This window comes from Mobula hypostoma, chromosome 21 (assembly GCF_963921235.1).
Source record: "Mobula hypostoma chromosome 21, sMobHyp1.1, whole genome shotgun sequence".
NCBI classification, from domain to species: domain Eukaryota; kingdom Metazoa; phylum Chordata; class Chondrichthyes; order Myliobatiformes; family Myliobatidae; genus Mobula; species Mobula hypostoma.
In genome coordinates, this window is record NC_086117.1 from 6,176,361 (window position 1) to 6,197,926 (window position 21,566).

At 40.0% G+C, this 21,566-nt stretch overlaps 1 protein-coding gene across 5 annotated transcripts in view; it reads right to left on the reverse strand.

The window, feature by feature from the left end:
• Positions 1-21,566, reverse strand: part of LOC134359757 (DENN domain-containing protein 1A-like) — a 634,195-nt gene that overhangs the window by 501,749 nt on the left and 110,880 nt on the right. For all 5 annotated transcript variants that reach the window (XM_063073354.1, XM_063073353.1, XM_063073352.1 and 2 more), the window contains exon 3: positions 4,026-4,069. In XM_063073354.1, the coding sequence (XP_062929424.1) occupies positions 4,026-4,069 (44 nt within the window). The remainder of the gene's footprint in view (positions 1-4,025; positions 4,070-21,566) is intronic.

Genomic DNA, 21,566 nt, shown 5'->3' on the forward strand with positions numbered 1-21,566 from the left:
TGAGTGAATTTGGCCTTTTCTCCTTGGAGCCATGGAGGATGAGAGGTGACCTGATAGAGGTGTATAAGATGATGAGGCACTGATCGTGTGGATAGTCAAAGGCTCTTTCCTAGGGCTGAAAAACCTAAAACAAGGGGGCATAGTTTTAAGGTGCTTAGGAGTAGGTACAGAGGCTTTTTCCCAGGGCTGAAAAGGCTAGCAGGAGAGGGCGTAGTTTTAAGGTGCTTAAAAGTAGGTATTGCTCTCTGCTTTCACACAGAGAGCAGTGGGTGCATGGAATGCACTGCCAATGATGGTGGTACAGGCAGATACAATAGGTTCTTTTAAGAGACTCTTAGACATGTACAAGGAGCTTAGAAAAATAGAGAGCTATGCAGTAGGGAAATTCTAGGCAGTTTCTTGAGTAGGACACATGGTCGGCACAACATTGTGGGCCGAAGGACCTGTGATGTGCTGTAGATTTCTATGTTCTGTGAATGGAACTGGACAAGTAAAAACCCACCAAGCTAAACAAGAGTGGAAAAGCAGAATAGGATGTTACATATACACGGGGTGTAATATGGACTTTGATCAGAGATATTTCTGTCTCGTATCAGGTTGAAAACTTTGTGGGATTCAAAAAGTTAACATCGGTACAATCTGGAAGGATGACACTCTCAATGGGTGAAGTGGAAGGAAAGGTTGTAATTAGTTCAGCTGAAGGCACAGTTGCCAAACACAACGGTTTTAAGGAGTGATTAATAATGACATTAATGAAGGGCAGGGAACTGTACCCACAAAGAAAATGTACCTGAGAAAAAGTACCAGCTGCATAAGATGAAAAGAGGCATAGATACCGTAAACAACCAGCAACATTTTCCGAGGGCAGAAATAGCTCATACATTGGAAGTCAATATGAAGAGGGTGCAGATACAGTAGGCCAAAACAATTGTGCAAATGGAATCGTGATGATTTCCACCTCCCTCTGCCTCTTCTCCCTATTGAGTGAAAATTCCAGTGGTAAATGTAATTAATTTAGATGGGTAAGAGGATGGCATATATATGTTGGGATAAGGCCTGTTTCTTTGCTGGATAACACTAAGGCCACGAGAGGGCATCATTTTAAAGGTGATTGGGGAAATTATAGAGGGGAATGTCAGAGGTATTTTTTCCTGCTCAGAGAATGGTGCAAGTATGGAACACCCTACTAGGGGTGGTGGAGGTAGATACATGGAGACATTAAAGAGCCTCTTAGATAGGCACATGGATGAAAGAAATATGGAGGGCTGTGTGAGGGAAATTTAAGATTCAACTTGGAGAAGGTTAAAAGGTCAGCACAACATCATGGCCAATGGGCCTGTACTGTGCTGTAACGTTCTATGCTCTATGTTCTAAAAGGGAGCTATGAACATGTTACAATGGTACATGTGGCCCACGGGCTATCTCCCTACAGAATGTCTCAATGAGTGGTGACTCACTGATATTCATTGTTTCCCCACCAGACCGCCCTGCAGCAGCAACCTGATCCTCAAGGTCAGCCACTGCACCAAGTCAGCCTGCCCCTGACCTGCAGGGCCAACATCCGACCTAGGGGGCTGGCCTCTAATCTAGAAGGTCCCAAGAAGAGCACAACTTGCTGTTGATAATGGCAAAGCTTGTGTCCACAAGTCACAGAACCGGGAAAAACAAATGGTGAAATTACTAAAAGACTGTTACTTGTCTGTGATATTTACAAATATTCAAATACCTGAAAAGTATGAATTTTTAATACAATAAAAATAGAATAATTTAAAATAAACAATTAAATTAACACTAATACACTAGAAACTACTTAAATAAATACATTGAAGTACATATATATTAATAATTGAATTCGCTCAGAAAAGTGTACATTACTTTTCACGTACCCAAATCCCACAAATCATTCCTCTTTGAAACAGAGTTACTGAACCTGCACTGGGCCTAAACTGCCACAGATTTAGTTCCCAGATAATGTGACAGCCACTGCTGGGAAAATGCAGGAAGTTGATAAACTGTTGTTGGACTCTACTATCATGATATCAGCAAGAATAGGATATTGGTGAGACCACATCTGGAGTACCAGGTGGAATGTTGGATTCATCATTTAAAACAAAAGGAGTTCACATTGATAAAGAGGTTATCTGCCAGGCACCAGACCTCAAGCCCTTCCACCTCCTCTCTGTAGGCTGGCTCGACGTTGTTGCTGATGAGCCCCACTGTCATGTCATTGACGAACTTGACGATATGATTACTCAGGTGTTTGGTCCTGCATTCATGTGTGAGCAGAGTGTACAGCAACGGGCTCAGCACACAGCCCTGGGAGGCACCCGTGTTGAGGATGATGGGGAGGGAAGAGCAGTTGTGCATCATTCACTATCTGAGGTCTGTTTTTTTTAAGAAGTCCAACACCCAGTTGCATAATGATGTATTTAGACCAAAGGGTAGGGGTTTGTTCAACAAGGTCTGTGGGAGGATAGCGTTGAATGCCGAACTGAAATCCAGAAACAGCATTCTGACATAAGCATCCTTCTTGAGATCGCAATCAGGTCAGTGTGACCTTATTAAATGTAGAGCAGGCTTAAGGGGGTCAAGTGGCCTATTCTTAGTCATGTGTTCACATAATCTTTCAAGAAGTTGAGGACTTCCAGGCTTCCATAAGTGGTCCTCAAAGGATTCAAATTGGCAAAATCACACTCCCTGGAAAGCAATTTGCATGGCTAAGCTAACAAAAAGTTTGGGAAGGGAAATGACCAGATAGCATTTTAATGCTAAAAGGGAGCAGCAGGTGGGTGCTACGCATGGAGATAGCAAGGGGTGGGGGATAAGTGCACAGTTGATAAAGACACATTCAGATAGACTGGCTCCATGCACAAGAGGAACAGAGGGAAGTGGCAGATGCTGCTGACCACCTGGTCTCAATCTTAGTGACAAAGCATCAGGTATTCTCAACTCATGCTGTTGAGAAAGGAAGGTTGTGAAGACAAGTAAGATAGGTTTAAAGAGGATCAGTCGGAGAGAAATTAAGCTGGGATTTAAGTTTTTATTGCAGGAATACTGAGAGACCTAGACAGAGTGGACATATAGTAGGGGAGTCTAGAATCAGAGGGCAATTTGGGACAACACTTTTGAATGATCATAAAAACCCATCCAATTTATTAACATCCTACAAAGGAAGAAAAAAAAACTTCCTTAACTCACTCTGGAGGTTATGTGTCATAAAATCTCCAGAACGATTTATGTGATTGACTTTTAAATGCCGTCTAAAATAGCCAAGCCTGCTACAGTTTAAAGATAATTAACAGATGGTCAATACATGGATCCCAGCAACATATACATCTCATGAATGAAGCTTTATTCCTCCTATCCATTAGCACTAAAATATCCCAGTACGGAACAACTATGGTGTCCCTCTCAGTTCTGAAAGCCCCAGGGGAGGATTGGTAATATAAACAGCAAGATTTCTAATAAGGTCTAAAGGCAGTTTGGTTTAGGAACATTTTATGGTAAAACTGTGCCTTTGTGCACTTGGATAGTGAATAGAATGAGGAGTATCTTTTCAAAACTGACATCAAGAGAAGTGGTTAGAAGGATTATTACAGCAAGGCATAGATATTAGATTTCATAAATTCCACAGTCCATTGTTTGCATTAGATATCACCGATGCTCTTTTACTTGGACTTATAATTTGTCACATTAACAGCTAATGCCAGAAAGAGGGTACAAAGAAATTCTAAATCACCTTATTCATCTTTTGTTCATGTACTGTATGTTGGCATGTGATTTACCTCATAGAATTGCTTTAAAAATTGCCATGCTGGGTTGCAAAATTTTGCCTCCTACTGTATATCTTTACAAACTGTCAATGCCATCATCATCTTCATCAGTGGCTCTTAATTATCACCCCCATCTCTTCCCCCCAAAAAAAATTCATTTGTCTCCTTCATTAAGCTGAACAGCAGTGGTATCTTGAGTGACTCTGAAATAAATTTTGCCATGTAAAAAAAAGTTAATTACGCATTCCAAACCTGGTCGCTGAAGTCCTCGGGGAATTGCCTCCGCACCTCAGGATCTGTAAATAATTGACAGATAATATTAATTGGCTTTGGATTAGCGAGCAAGCAGAGTATCACACATTAATATTTGATCAGAAGATGATAGGGACTTGGCAGGGGATCCAAGGGGCAGCTGAGGCTGTTATGGTGATTAGGGCCAGTGAGAACTGTTCAAGGCTTTCCCCTTTTCCCTTTTCCCTCCTCCAGTTAGGGAAAAAAAGAAGAATATTTGGCGCACCCTTTAGCTTCAAGGCAGTTTTCTACCCTAACCTCCTACTAGCTGCAAATTGCCATCTAGATGTGTTGCCAGAATATCAGAAGGTCTTTCAAATTCCAGAGAGCCTGCTTTGATTGTGATTTTATTAGCTCCCTAGTTTGGCTGACTACAGAGCATAAGAAGATAAATGTTCCAAATTTAGGCTACATCTCTGCCAGCTACTGATGTTCCGCTACCAGCATCCAGCAGAGCTTCCACAGTGTTATCAGAGATCAACCTATGAATAATAGGGGGACATGCAGAAGGGTCAATTTAATGCGTGGAATTCTTCCAAAAAAAAATCCCCGACTCCAAACAGTTCCTTGAGGCTAATTAGAGCAGTGTTGAACCTTTGTCAGCATGCATGACAACAGTATCAAAGATTTAAGGAGGGAAAAAAGGGATGCTGTACACACAGAACACTATAAGTGACAGCAAATATTTCTTAAAACATACGCTTCAAGTTGTATTGTCAGATCTCGGCTGTCATTAGATTATGAAATGTAGTGCATTGGCAGGGGATTCTGATCTACTTCTATTAGCCTCAATTACATGAACATAGTTAATTGAGGCAAAATTGGAATCAACTGCTGATGCACATAAAACAATATAACAGAGTCACAACAATGATCAGTAGCATACAGATTGAGTGCAGTAACAACAAAGAAAAAAATCACTATACATCTGAACTGGTTTGAATAATTCTGTGTTAAAAAATAGTTTAAAAATCCCAGATTACAATTAGTTTTAAAGTTCCCCCCCGAAGAACGAATAGACAAAGCACTTCCTCTGGCTACAAGATGCACTTGCTTGTAACATGAAGTATTGGCTCTTGCAACTTTACACAGTATGTGCTCAATTCATGCAGCAGCATCCCTAGAGTACCGTGGCTGCTAGGTAAATAGGGTAAAATAGAGTAAGTCAACTCAGACAATGTTGATCCACATAATGATTTGACTTCCTGTGTAGAGATAGTTATTGATTTTGGTGACATACATCTTTAACCCTTCAGGCTTTATAAAGCACAAACACTGAAGCCTGATACGACAAACAATATTTTTTTTAAGTAAAAGGCAGTATCACAAAGGCTGAGGGATAATGATGGAAATGCCATAACTAACCAGAAAAAAATGAACTGAATTTTCATTTTCATTGATTAATCTGACCCCACATAATTTGCCATTGTGAGACATGATAATGAGTTGATTGTGGGGGTGGGGGGTGGGGAGACTGCTGTGGGTTAAGCAGTTTGCAGCTTATTTCAGGGAGTACTTCATTACTGTTTGCAGTCCAAAGACAAACATACAACCAATATTTTCCACAAGAATATATTTTTGACCTGGTTACTGATGCTTGTAACACAACTAAGGACTTGAAATCCTATTTCAAGCATGTCTGAAGTTATCAGTAGAATATTACCATGTTAATAAATGAGACCCTAAATGCACTGAACTAAAAAAATAAATACAAGTTATCACATGACTTACTATATCAATGGAGCTGACATACAGTATGTTGATGGCACTTTTCATGAAAAGATTAATGTTGCATTACGTAGCAACCCAAGAACCACAGTAGCTTAGCAGTTAGCATGACGTTTTTACAGTTTAGGACATCAGAATTCGGCGTTTAATTCTGACATTGTCCGTAAGAAGTTTGCACATCCTTCCTGTGACTGTGTGGATTTCCTCTGGGTGCTCTGGTTTCCTCCAACAGTCCAAAGATGTACTGGTTAGTAGGTTAATTGATCAATGTAAATTGTCCTGTGATTAGGCTTGGATTAAATAGTGGAGTTGCTGGGCAGTGTGGCTCATTGGATTGGACAGCCTGTATCACACCATCTCTACATAAACTACAAACAAAATAGCCCAGTGACTTTATAATTAAAATAATTTAAATTATTACAATAATTTTATAATTCTGATTATTTTTGTTACAAATAAGGAATCAAACTGACCAGTAAACAGCTGCACTGAGTCTAATTGTCAAATTTAATCAGCGTAAGATACAGAAATAATGCCAGAGAATCTGATGCAGTTATCTCCTCAATTATATCCATTTTTCTCTGACCATAACACTCACTTCTCCTACACCCACACGCATAATTCATACATTTTGCTAACTTTCCGTATATGCCCACTTTCTGCTGTATATATAATGGTCCTACTGCTGCACTGAACAAAAATGTCAGTGTTCATCACAATCTCACTGCCTAACCCCCAGCAACTTCTCGATTGCGAACATGTACTGCATATCTAAACACTGAAATCCAGAAGTTAGTATTAGTGATTCCGTACTTGTCCACAGGCTGCACTGTTTAACAGCCTCCTCTGCTGTCACCAGCAAACTGATAAGGACTTCAGGTGTTTGCGGACTTGGTCACATTGTATTTTATGCTTTATTGCCGAGGAATAATTGTGGCCTTGTCTGGCAAACTAGACCATAATTACATCTGAGCAAGCATCCTAGCATTCAAACAATCTCAAGTACAGGAATCAGATAAATACTTCAAAATATCAATGATCTTAAAATACTATGTTGTTTTTACATTTTCACTTTTCTTATAATAATACAAGATCCAATCTTTATGTTGCACTGCGTAATTTGTAAATAAAAGCATTTGTTAAAAATGTGCTTTTTATCCACTTTTTTGCTGTCCATGAGAATCTTCAAATGCGACTGTTTTGATGACTTTGCAGTTGCTGGATAGTTGGGCTCCTAATGAACAGATCAATGGCATGAAAAGGAATTCTTCACTGTACAGATTGCTAAACTTTTGCAGGAAACCATCACTTCACCTTTGACTATGAAATCTAGGCATCAGTTTCTTTGTACCTAATGCAAAAAGGATTGAGTGAGCATATTTTCCCCAATCTGCAAGTCCACTCTTCTGAGTTTAAATTATGCACCTTTCCTTTATTATGACGTTGAGAGAAAATAGGTTCTCAGACCAGTGGAAGTTTTTATTTAGAGATACAGTGCGGCAACAGGCTCTTCCAGCCCAATGAGCCCACATCACCCAGTTACACCCACGTGACCAATTAACCTTCTAACCAGTATGTTTTTGGAATATGGGAGGAAACTGAAGCCATCTGAGGAAACCCCTGAGATCACAGCGAGAATATAAAAACTACTTACAGATAACGGCTGCAATTAAACCCATTGCTGGCACTGTAATGCAATGCGCTAACCGCTACTCTACTGCGCCGTCCCAAGTCTCTCAAATTTCTTTCTGTTGCTTCCTATAGTGGGAGAGTCAAAGGCCAGAGGGTATAGCCTCAGAATAGGAGGATATACCTTTAGAACAGAGATGAAAAGTAATGTCTTTAGCCAGAGGGTAGTGAATCAGTGGAATTCATGGCCATGGACAGCTCTTAGAGACCCAGTCACTGGGTATATTTAAAGCAGTGGCTGACAGGTTCATGATTAGTAAGGATGTCAAAGGTTACAGAGAGAAGACAGGGGAATGGAGTTGAGAGGGATAATAAATCAACTATGATTGAATGACCTAATTCTGCTTCTATGTCATATGGTCTTAGGAGTGAAAAGGGGGAAAGATGAACAAGGAGGAATGGTGGGAGCAGAACACAAACACGAGAGAGAAGAACATCCCATATTCCCCTTGGATTGCCTACACCTAATAGTATGGACACTGAACTTTCCAGTTTGAGATAGCCCATTACCCACATACCTAACCAGCAGAATCTCTTCTCCCTTGGTCCACCACTTCTATCTCCAATCCCACCTGGTTCAATCCATTCATTATCTCTCCTTCAGCTAGTTCCACAGACCAGCCTCTGTCGCAATGCTCCCTTGCACTTCAATACCCAGTCTATTTTCCCTTCACATTCTCAATCCTAATAGAGGATCACAACTCAAAATATCAGAATCAGAATCAGGCTTATTATCGCTGACATGTGTCATGAAATTTGTTGTCTTGTGGAAACAGTACAGTGCAATACATAAAACATACTATAAATTACTATAAGAAATGTATATAAAAATTTAAATTAATTAAGTTGTACAAAAAGAGAACAAAAATAGTGGGGAGGTGTTCATGTGTTGTTTCACTGTCCATTGAGAAGCCTGATAGCAGAGGAGAAGAAGCTGAACCTAAAATTTTGAATGTGGGTTTCCAAGCCCAATGATCCAGGGGAAAAATACACATCCTGCAATGAAAATAGAGTTTTAACAGCAATCAGTGTTAACAGGAAGTGAGCCAGTGTTTATTACAGAGCAACTATTGACATTAATTACAAAGCATCATGCCAGTTTTAAAACATTTTGCAGTTACTTTATACACAATAACATAGTCACTAGCCATACACTGTTCAATCTTCAAGCTTTTCACAATCTTAAAATATAGCATTCTTTTTAAATTGTTTCAGTCTCTCCATGTCTAACTTCTCCCTAGTTCTGTGACCTTGTAGTCTTAATCACTGTATACAATGCCTGACCTTCATTAACACCCATTCCTCAACACTCCTCTCCCTCCGTTAACTCCTACCTTCAGTACTTTTGTTTTCGTATCTCCTATGCTACCTTTAAAAACCTCCTCTCAATGCTCTCCATTTGTGCTTTTGTATTCCTCCAACTCTCTTGGTGTTTCTTTCACTCGCTCCCTAACAAAAGCTCCAAGAACTTTCAAAAGGGAAAGAAATTCAAGTTGAAATTGAAGCAGATCTATTCAACTAACACTTAACAAACTTCGTAGTCTCTGCTTAATGCTTAAATTATTTCTTTTATTTTCTTTTTGTATTTGCACAGCTTGTTGTCTTCTGTACATGGGTTATTTGTTCGTATCTGTCAAGAGCAACATTTTAAAAAATCGATTCTACTGTTTCCTTGTTTTACTGCGAATGCCTGCAAGAAAATGAATCTCAGGGTAGTAACTGGTGACATACGCGCACTTTGAAAATAAATTTACTTTGAAATTTGAGACTCCCTGGAAAATTAAATGTACACAAATTGGTTTTAAAATGTTAAGTAGCAGACCACAGTGATTCATGCACACTTGCACCACAAGCATTTTTTAAATATGCACGTATACAGATAAGTTTTTTTTAAATTAAGGCTTCAAGTGCCAAAAGCTGCAGTAATGTCAATTGAATACTCAGTGCAATGCAGCAGCAAATAAATGTTACGATGTTGTTGTAGGATTCTCAGAGAAGCCACTAGATGGAGCTTCTAACAAATGACATGCTAATGCAGCTAGGCAGCAAGATTCAAGAATGTTTAATGTCATTTCCAGTACACAAGTGTGAAGGAGAATGAAATAATTGTTACTGCAGGCCCAATGTTGCGCCTAAAACACATTCAATAAGATAAAGGCAAAATAGTAATTAAAAACACAACAACACTACCTCACTACTTTTTTTTAATTTGATTTGCACTACTTATTTTAACTTAATTATTTAGTTGGTGTATATATATACACATACACACACACACATATATATACTTAGTGTAATTCAGTTTTTTTCTCTATATTTATTTATCATGTATTTCATTGTACTGCTGTTGTAAAGTCAACAAATTTCACAACATATGCCGGTGATATTAAACCTGATACTGATTCTGACTGTGAAATATAAATATATAAGATAGCATATATACAGAGATTGATTGTGTAACGCTCAGTTATATTGGCTCGTACATGTCTCGGGGGAATCCCACCCAGCCCCTGCCTCAACGCTTCCCACGGAGTCGGTTGCTGCACCACTGCCGCCCGAATCAATCCCAAACATCGATCATCAGCCAGGACACACAGTACGTTTTACCAAGTACACTTATAGATATTACTAAATCTAGGAAATTAATATAAATTCGATACAGAAAAGGAAGTAATGGGGGGGGGAAAAAAGAGGCGCCAGACTTATCAAAGTCCACGTTCTTCGTGCACAACCGTTGGAGCTCAATCAGTTCCTGACGACCACCCGGATCCTCTCGACTCACGGCTCGGGACCACCCAAAGTGATCGACCGGAGCCTTTCCGCACGTCCGCTGTCCTCCCCGTCTCTCCTCCGACTCCCTGTCTCTCCTCCGTCTCCCCGTCTCTCCCCAGACTCCCCGTCTCTCCCCAGACTCCCCGTCTCTCCCCAGACTCCCCGTCTCTCCTCCGACCCCCCGACTCTCCTCCGTCTCCCCGTCTCTCCGACTCCCCGTCCCCAGTCATATGAGACAGCATTATCATCCAAAAACAAAACGATACATGACCACCCACTGGCTAATAGTACCCTGCTGTCTGTATTAACCCAATCAAATGTCTAGCTAGAGACTTTCTCAGCATTTAACATAACAAAGAAGCCATTTTGAATTTAACATACAATAAAGAAAGACCCCGTACAATTGTATGTCCATGAAGTGATGCTGGCCACAGGAGTGTCTGTACATAAGATTGCTGACAGGAAATGATAAAGCAGTGGTAATTGGGGTGTGGAGAGGTGGGTCAGTGGGTGGAGGTGTTGATCAGCCTTACTGCTTGGGAAAAATAACTGTCTTTGAATCTGGTGATCCTGGTGTGGATGCTACGCAATTTGTGATGGGAGTGGGACAAACATGAGCAGCATGGGTGGGATCGTGATGATGTTACTGGATCTTTTCTGGTACCTTTCTGTAGACAAGTCCTTGATGGTGGTAGGCTGGTGCCAGTGAGCCCCAGCCAACAACGGAAAGCAGAAGAAGCCTACTACAAAAACAGTGCAGACAAGAGGTGGGAGAGATGGACAAAGGAGATCAAAGATTTTAACCAATTACCCATCACAAAATTTCAGTAAAAAAGCAAAAGTTATAAAATTTTAAATCATTTTTAAAGCTTTTTAAACTCTGAAGGATCGTGGAGTCCACGTCCATAGATCTCTCAAGGTCGCCTTGCAAGTTGAGAGATTGTTAAGAAGGTGTGAGTTCAGTCTGGTCACCTCATTTAAAAAAGGATGTGGACACTTTAGAGAAGGCGCAGAGGAGAGTTACAGTAGTGCTAGGAAGTTTGTGAACCTTTTAGAATTTTCTCTGTTTCTGCATAAATATTACCAAAATGTGATCAGATCTTCACACAAGTCCTAAAACTAAATTAAAAGAACCCAATTAAATAAACACAAAAAAATTTAAACTTTTTCACTTATTGAGAAACATTATATAATATTACATGTATTTGTTGCAAAAAAAATGTGAATCTTTGCTTTCAGTAACTGATGTGACCCCTTTGTACAGCAATAACTTCAACCAAACATTTCTGGTAACTATTGATCAGTCCTGAACATCGGCTTGGAGGAATTTTAGGGCATTCATCCTCACAAAACTGCTTCATCTCTAGGATGTAGGTGGGCTTCCTTGTATGAATTGCTTGCTTTAGGTCCTTCCACAACATTTCTATAGGATTAAGGTCAGGACTTTGACTCAGCCATTCCAAAACATGAAATTCCTTCTGCTTTAACCATTCTTTAGTGGACTAACTTGAGCTGTTGTCTGGCTGCATGACCCACTCTCTCTTGAGCTTCAGTTCATGAACAGAACCCAACACTTTCCTGCAGAATTTGCTGGTACAGTTCAGTATTCATAGCTCCATCAATGCTGGCAAGCCATCCTGATCCGAGGCAGCAAAGTAGCCCCAAACCATGACACTGCTACCACCATGTTTCACAGATGGGTTGAGGGTCTTATGCTGGAATGCAGTGTTTGCTTTTTGCAAAAACCAAAAAGTTCTACTTTGTTTTCATCCACCCACAGAACATTCTTCCAATAGCCTCCTGGCTTATCCACTGGTCTTTAGCAAAATTTAGACATACAGCAATGTTCTCCTTGGAGAGTAGTGGCTTTCTCCTTGCAATCATGCCACACACACCACTGTTGTTCAGTGTTTGCCTGATGGTAGACTCATGAACGCTGATATTAGCCAATGCAAGAGAGGCCTGTAGCTCCTTAGATGTTACCCTGGGGTTCTTTGTGACCTCCTGGAATTTTACATGCCTTGCTCTTGAAGTAATTTTTGTTGGTCAAACTCTCCTGGGGAGAGTAATAAGAGTGTTGAACTTCCTCCATATGTACACCATCTGCCTGACTGTGGAAAGGTGAAGCCCAAACACTTTGGAAATGGTTTTGTATCCTTCTCCAGCCTGGTGAGCATCAACAACTTTTTTTCTGAGGTCCTCAAAAATCTCCTTTGATCGAGGCATGGCACACTTCCAAAAACATGTGTGGTGAAGATCAGACTTTGATAGTGGAGACTTTGATAGGTTTATGTTCCTTAAATAGGGCAGAGCCTCCCACACTCACACCCAATTGTCATCCCATTGATTGGAAAAACTGACTCTGATTTCCTCTTTAAATGAACTGATAACCCTAGAGGCTCACATACTTTTTCCAATAATGTCATATTGGATCATCTTTCTCAATAAATAAGTGAACAAGTATTATGTTTTTGTGTTATTTATTTAATCGAATCACCAAAACAGCGCAGACACCTAGTGCAGATAATAGACTGCCTCCATACAAAGCTTCTGATGAGTGCATCTTCCAAATCCTCATTTTTATTGTGATCTCAAGATGATTGTCAATACCTTGAAATTCTTCACAGTTTCCAATTTGAATCAGTGAAATCGTTTTATGTTCACTCCCAGGCATTTCTGGTATCTCCAAGTCTGAATGCTTGAAACCACAGTGAGCAAAACAGTTCTGGATCGTCTTACTGCTTACTTCTCACCACTAGCAGTGACAAAAATCACTGCTTTTTAAACAGAAACACAAAGAACTGATGCCATCTAAAAACTGTTCAATGTAAATAGGGCATAATGTCTAACGGCCACACAACCAACATCAGTTAGAAACTGTTCGACAACTGTCTCCTATCCCAATTAAGTGGCATCGTGTCCCAAGTAAACAAGGGAAATCATGGATATTTTCTCAATTAGATCTTGATCTTTAGGAGTTGTCCCAAATAATTGGCTTCCCTGATTAACAGATGACCTAATTAACCAGAATCCACTGTACTGAGTTGTGCACTTTCCAATAACTCACTTTCTGTCTGTATCAGAAATGCCATTCTTGCTACAAATCACCCACCCAGGACATTGGCTATCAAATGAAATTAATGGAACTGAAATGTAAGACTAACAACATACAAAACAAAAGCTCCAAAAACAAGGGCATAGTGTCACAGTAGTGTAGCGGTTAGCATGACACTTACAGCTCAGGGCATTGGAGTTCAGAGTTCAATCTTGGCATTCTCTGTAAATTTATATGTTCCTCCCCGTATGCACTTTGGTTTTCTCTGGGTGTTCCAATTTCCTCCCACAGTCCAATGACAAAGCGGTTAGTAGGTTAATTGGTCACTGTAAATTCTCCTGAGATTAGGCTAAGATTAAATAGGTGGGTTGCTAGGCAGCACCACTCAGTGGGCCAGAAGGGCCTGTTCCATGCTGCATCTCTAAATAAATTAACAAGTTAACTCTAAGTCAAGAAATTTCACGACATTTGCCGGTGATAATAAACCTGATACTGATTCTGAGATAAATAAATAAAACTGCAAGCTGCCACATATGGATCCTCAAATTTAAAGCCTTTCGTGGAACTGCAGCTTTGCTTTGAGTAGAGTTTTGGAGATGCTACTCCTTTCCACTGTAGCAAAAATAATGAAGCAGTTCTCACTGTAACTGACATTGATTTGATGAATTGAGGAGACTTGGTATATCACCAAAGACTCTTGCAAATTTCTACAGATGTACCGTGGAGAGCATTCTAACTGGCTTCATCACCGTCTGGTACGGAGGGGCCACTGCACAGGAAGGAAAAAGCTGCAGAAAGTTGGAAACCTAGCCAGCTCCATCATGGGCACTAGCCTCCCCAGTATCGAGGATATCCTCAAAAGACAGTGCCTCAAAAGGCAGCATCCATCATTTAGGATGCTCATCACCCAGGACATGCCCTCTTCTCATTGCTATAGGAGCCTGAAGACACACACTCAATGTTTTGGGAACAGCTTCTTTCCCTCCACCATCAGATTTCTGAATGGACAATGAATCCATGAATACTACCTCAGTAATTTCTTTTCTCCTTGCAGTACTTACTTTATTTATATATTTCTTATTGTAATTTATAGTTTTAAAATTATGTAATGCAATGTATTGTTGCTGTAAAACAAGATATTTCACGACAGATAACAGTTATGTTAAACCTGATGATAAATTCTGGTTCTGATCTTCAACCTGGCAAAAACAAACTGTATTTGTAAAAGTCTTCACGCTATAAAAAGAATAAATACATTTCAAAACCTCCTTATTATTTTGTTCAGAACTATGCACCCAAATTAAAGCCAGCAGGCTAAAATTAAAAGCTATATACTAGACAGACATGGTTTTAATGGTTGTCTGACAATGTAGAAAGCTGCCAACTACACTTTTATTGCCCAACATGAAATATAAACGCTACTGATTGGGCTTGAAAAGAATTTTTAAAAAATCTATATTTTAAAGGATTGTGCATTGTGAATAAAAAACATTTGATTCTTGCTTTCCTACTCAAATGTCATAAAAATTCATAAACCTCCGAAAGACGGAGCCAAGGCTCCTAAAAAGATTCCTTATTGAATCGGTACATAATCAGCTACGTAGGCAATTCTTTAGAGCAACAGAACACTTTTCTTGCAAACAGCAGCAGCATGGAACATGTAAGAACTTGGCACCCTGTGGTTAAGCAAACTGTATGAAAATTTTCTGCTTGGCAGAATTCCATTTGCATGTCTGTGTGTTTTTACAAGTACTGTATTTTGTGCACTACACTGTATCAGCTGTATTTCATTGAGTTCCAAATAAACTGGTAACATTTTGAAGTCTACCGTATCTCTTATCTGGAAAACAATACATCAGTATTTATTGTATACACTTTAAATTTATGGACATAACTTAAATGCATTGCCAGGAAACTTACATAAAAGTGAAGAAAATATCAAGAATAATTATTTCTGATGGAAATTCCAAGAAAATTATTTTCATCTTAAACATTATTGCCAACCACTCAATGATTACATGCCAATATGTACCAACCCTATTTTTTTTAATGAATCCTATTTGTAATTACTTTGATCCAAGTAAATACAACCAAACGTAATTTTTTCTCATTCAAAATTTGATTGTTCTCTGAAAACGGTATCACCACAGAACCAGTGTGCATCCAAACCCAGTAGAGCTCTGACAAGTCGTCATCTGACTGCCAACCAAGTTCAACAGCGATTGAGTGGTGACTATTTGACAATTATCCCACATGGCTGCCTTAAATATGGAATGCATCAGGCTTGAAACCAGTCGAGATTTTAACTGCTGTTTATGGCAAATTATCCTCATTTTTTTTCTGGTGACCCCACACTCTAAAATGTACTCCCTAAAACTCCACCTCCCTAAGATCCTCTCTGCAAACTTCTGGTCATTGCCTTTGCCCCAATACCTCTTTTGGCTCTCGGTCCAATTTTGTCTTTATGCCTCTGCAATGCACATTAGAATGATTTGTTAGGTTAAAGTGAATACTTAAGTAAAAGCTAGTGTCCAAAGAAAATCCCCAAGTTGAAAACACATTTCTTCACAAATATTTACTTTGGCAACCAACTGTTAAGGTTTCTAAGCACTTTCCGTACTCAGTATAGTAAAAGATTTATATTAATCAAACTACATCCTTTAATCATTTTCTATTGATCTATGACAGGACAAATTAACAACTCTGGAAGTAGAAAGAATTTAGCTACTAGCTTAGAAACATTTCTCTTCCGCGTACCTATACTCAGTAGCCACTTTATTAGGTGCCGGAATGGTTTTCTGCTGTAGGCCATCCACTTCAAGGTTCAATGTCTTGTGCATTCAGAGATGCTCTTCTGTGTACCACTGTTGTAAGGCGTAGTTATCTGAACTACTGTCACCTTCCCGTTAGCTTGAACCAGTGTGGCCATTCTCCTCTGACCTCTCTCATTAAGGCGGCATTTTCGCCTACAGAACTGCCGTTCACAGGATGTGCTTTTTTTGCACCATTCTCTGTAAACTATGGAGACTTTTATGCATAAAAGTCCTAGATCAGCAGTTTATGAGACTCCCAAACCACCCCATCTGGCAGCAAAAATCACTGCACAATAAAAGTCACTTAGATCATATTTCTTTCCCATTCTGATGTTTGGCCTGAACAACAGCTGAACCTCTTGACCATGACTGCATGCTTTTGTGCATTGAGTTGCTGCCACACGATTGGCTGAATGGACATTTGCATGAGCAAGCAGGTGTACAGGTGTACCTAATAAATAGTGGCCACTGAGTGCATATGAAGCTGACGTTTTCTTTATTAAGTTCATTTATAGTTTGGAACTAACTATTATAAAATGGTATCTAGGTTAAACATAAGCGGAACTCTGCAATTAACCATTTTTAATTAGGAGGTGATCAGAAACTTTGATGCTTTTGCATTTGTATTATCAATTGTGTTATCTTCTCCCTCCAAACTTAATAACTGCTGTACTGCTTAATGGAGTAAAATTTTCACCCATTTTCTTTACTCAAAAGAGGATGCGGACATTGCCCATAAGGACATATAATCATGCACATGTATATATTTATTAAGGTTCATTAATGTTGTCATAGCCAGGGATGTTACTGGGGATAAGTTCCCACTACCTATTATGTGCTCCCAATGACATGCGACTCCAGTAGCCTCTTACAAACCAGCTTGTGGCCTTCATGTCTGGCTTAGCTACTAAGCCCAGTGGAACAGTCTCTGCTGACAGGGGAAGGAGCAAAGGCAGGTTACTGCTTCCTTAAAACCAGTTGCTTCGAGCAGACAGGGCTCGTCAGCCACGGTTGACAGCTCATCTTGGAGAAGAAAAACTGTGATCTCAAACCTCCACTACCTTGCAGCTAATCCAACTCATGGGGAAGGCTTCAGGACTAAACCCCAAGAAAAGGTCTGGAGCTGGAGTCCCTAAGGCAGTCCTACGTTGAGTTCCACACTGACTGGCAACTCCAGCGACACCGTTGGTATCATACAGTATCGGTCTCTGCAGTTCCTTTGGTTTGATCAGATGTGTGCAGAGGGGGAACTTGCCACATGGGCAACAGTTTGCTCTCCATATTGTACTGCTCTGGCTTGCGTATCCAAACAGCCAGGACACAACACTCATGGGTGACCTTGATGAACATACGTGTATTTAGAATTAAGGTACAGAAAAGGCCCTACTGGCACAATGAGCAATGCCGCATAGCAACCCACATATTTAATCCCAGCCTAATCACAATGACTAATTAACATACTAACCAGTACAACTTTGAACTGTAGCAGGAAACCAGAGCACCTGGAGGAAACCCACATTTTCCACAGGGAAACAAACTGCTTACAGTTGGCGCCGGAATTCAACTCTGAACTCCGAAACCCTCAGAGCTGTAATAGCATCACACTAACTGCTACATCACTATGGCACCATTATTTTTTTTTAAATGGACAGCACATTCAGCTAAACTAATAGAACTCAGTGGTGATTATCAGAAAGCCAACGTACATAGCTTTGATATTGGTAAACCACCTAATCTCATTGTTCAATTTCATGCAGGTTTAGCCAAACAAGAGATTCTAAGAGCTACACTGCAGGCTTGGTTAGACTCTAATTTGAGTCACAATTGGACATGATTTTCCAGCTGAGAGGATGGGTCTACTGCCCTTGCAATGCATATATACAAAGCTATGCAGTGAGTTAAACACCCTCTCGAAAAAAATCACCTGAGCCAGAAGCTTTCTACAGGGATTTTAATTAGATCTTTCTTGTGAAACTGCAGAAAGTTAAGCAAAATATGTATTAAATTCAATACAGAATCATTGCTTGCCTGAATACACTAATAATATTAATTATTCTCATGATCAGTGTTAACCAGGTAACACACACACCATAACTATGCCACGTAGACCAGAGTGAACTCATCACGCATTGATAGCTTAATAACAATAAACATAATACTTCAAAATATATCTACCAAATTTTTATCAATATTAAGAAACCTTAAGACTCACAGATATTGCTGTTTCATAGGAAAATAAAGAGGGGCTGAAAATGAATATGATTCTAATTGAAATCCAAATTAACCCACGCAAGAAATAATATACAGGTGTCCCCCGCTTTACGAAAGTTCACTTTACGCCACTTCGCTTTTATGAAAGACCTACATTAGTACCTGTTTTTGCTAACTGAAAGAAATCCGAAGAGGATTTTCACTTTTACGAAAAAAGGTGCCCGCTTTAAACTTGTGTTTACCCTGCGGAAGAGTACCATGACCGTGAAGCCTTGCACGGGCAGCAGTGTGCACATGCGCGTACATGCCGATTTTTTTTTCTACAAATCGGTTTTTGGCTAAATCTTCTGATCCTGGTAAGTGAAACTACACTGTACATACATAATTTCTACTTTATATAGAGAAAAGGCGCCCGCTTTAAACTTGTGTTTACCCCGAGAAAGACTACCATGACCGTGAAGCCTTGCGTGGGCAGGTGTGTGCGCACGCGTATTCGTGCCAATTTTTGGTCTGATTTGGAAGGTTATTTTTTGGGTCTGGGAACGCTCAAAAATTTTTCCCATATAAATTAATGGTAATTGCTTCTTCGCTTTACGCCATTTTGGCTTGTGAAAGGTTTCACAGGAACACTCTACTTTCGGATAGCGGGGGAAACCTGTATTTAAAAAACAGCTTGTGTACAGGAAGTGATGTTCATACAAAATGAGCTGTATCTCTAACAGGCCAGAACAATGGGAATATGTCACAAAGCAGCGTATCTATAAAGTAATTAAGCATTGCTCTTTTACTTGTTTTGGAGCCCGTTCTGCTACCTGAACATTGTTCCACATCAGCCCACTTTAGATTGAAGACATCCGAATTTACATTCAAATTTCAGCAAGTTCAAGTTTAGTGTCATCTGACTGTACGTATATTCAACCAAATGAAAAAACATTCCTCCAGACCACAGTCACCCAAAGACAGCACATTAACTAAAATATTACCACAAATAAGTTAATAAAAATCAATTCAAAATACATGCAGTGCGCAGCACAGGTCAGTAAACAGCTCGCCGTCCTAGTGATGAGACTTTGGTGATGGAAAGGTATTCATGAGTCTCACAGTCTGAGGAAAGAAGCTGGACATTTTGTATTGTTTTCTTTATAATTCAATTTTACTCAACTTCACAACCATGAGTAATATGGACTATATATTCAAAGCCAAAAAGCAAACTACAGGAACTATATAAACCTTGCTTATAAACTATAAACAATTCAATATAAAGTATTCTATTTAAGGTCAGACATTTAAATTGGCCTATCACTTTTCCATAAACAGATTGCCTGAAGGCAGTCCATAAAACCTACAAAATCAATTATCAGCAGTATAACAGAAACTGCTCTTTAGACTGATTCAAAAAAAGTCCATTTTAGAGGGCTGGTAAATTTGGAAAGTTTCCAGGAATGGGTGGAAAGTTTTATGGAATTGGAAAGAAAAAAAACTGCAAACGCGACTGAATATAATTTGTTTTTATTTGTTCATTCATTGGGTGTGGGTTTTGCTGACAAGGCTATGCTTTATTGCCAATTCCCAAATGCACTTCAATAGGTAGCAGTACGTAAGTGCTTAAACTGCCCTTCCTGACTCACTGACTGGCAAATGCTCGTACTTACCTTCATTTTGGCTTGAGGAGTGAATCAGAATCAGGTTTAGAAACATAGAAACATAGAAAATAGGTGCAGGAGTAGGCCATTCGGCCCTTCGAGCCTGCACCGCCATTTATTATGATCATGGCTGATCATCCAACTCAGAACCCAGCCTTCCCTCCATACCCCCTGACCCCTGTAGCCACAAGGGCCATATCTAACTTCCTCTTAAACATAGCTAATGAACTGGCCTCAACAGTTTGCTGTGGCAGAGAATTCCACAGATTCACCACTCTCTGTGTGAAGAAGTTTTTCCTAATCTCGGTCCTAAAAGGCTTCCCCTCTATCCTCAAACTGTGACCCCTCGTTCTGGACCTCCCCAACATCGGGAACAATCTTCCCGCATCTAGCCTGTCCAATCCCTTTAGGATCTTATACGTTTCAATCAGATCCCCCCTCAATCTTCTAAATTCCAACGAGTACAAGCCCAGTTCATCCAGTCTTTCTTCATATGAAAGACCTGCCATCCCAGAAATCAATCTGGTGAACCTTCTTTGTACTCCCTCTATGGCAAGGATGTTTTTCCTCAGATTAGGGGACTGTTTCTGTACTGGAATGCTCGAGGACTTAAGTGCAGGAACAAGAAATGTCTTTTGGGTTTAATGAGAACATCCTCAGCATCGTCCGGCAGATGATAAAGGACCTCAGTCTCCTCAGGAAATAGAGACGGCTCTGACCCTTCTTGTAGACAGCCTCAGTGTTCTTAGACCAGTCCAGTTTATTGTCAATTTGTATCCCCAGGTATTTGTAATCCTCCACCATGTCCACACTGACCCCCTGGATGGAAACAGGGGTCACCGGTACCTTAGCTCTCCTCAGGTCTACCACCAGCTCCTTAGTCTTTTTTCACATTAAGCTGCAGATAGTTCTGCTCACACCATGTGACAAAGTTTCCTACCGTAGCTCTGTACTCAACCTCATCTCCCTTGCTGATGTATCCAACTATGGCAGAGTCATCCGAAAACTTCTGAAGATGACAAGACTCTGTGCAATAGTTATAAAACTGAGTTTTAGGAAAGGCCCTATAAACAAGCCTGATTGAGTTTTTTGAGGATGTGACTAAATATATTGATGATGGTAAAGCAGTAGATGTAGTGTATATGGATTTCAGCAAGGTATTTGATAAGGTACCCCATGCAAGACTTATTGAGAAAGTACGGAGCATGGGATCCAAGGGGAAATTGCTTTGTGGATCCAGAACTGGCCTGCCCACAGAAGGCAAAGAGTGGTTGCAGACAGGTCATCTTCTGCATGGAGATCAGTCACCAGTGGTGTACCTCAGGGATCTGTTCTGGGACCCCTACTCTTCGTGAATTTTATAAATGACCTGGATGAGGAAGTGGAGGGGTGGGTTAGTAAATTTGCTGATGACACAAAAGTTGGAGGTGTTGTGGATAGTGTGGAGGGCTGTCAGAGGTTACAGTGGGACATTGATAGGATGCAAAAATGGGCTGAGAAGTGGCAGATGGAGTTCAACCCAGATAAGTGTGAGGTGGTTCATTTTGGTAGGTCAAATATGATGACAGAATATAGTTATAATGGTAAGACT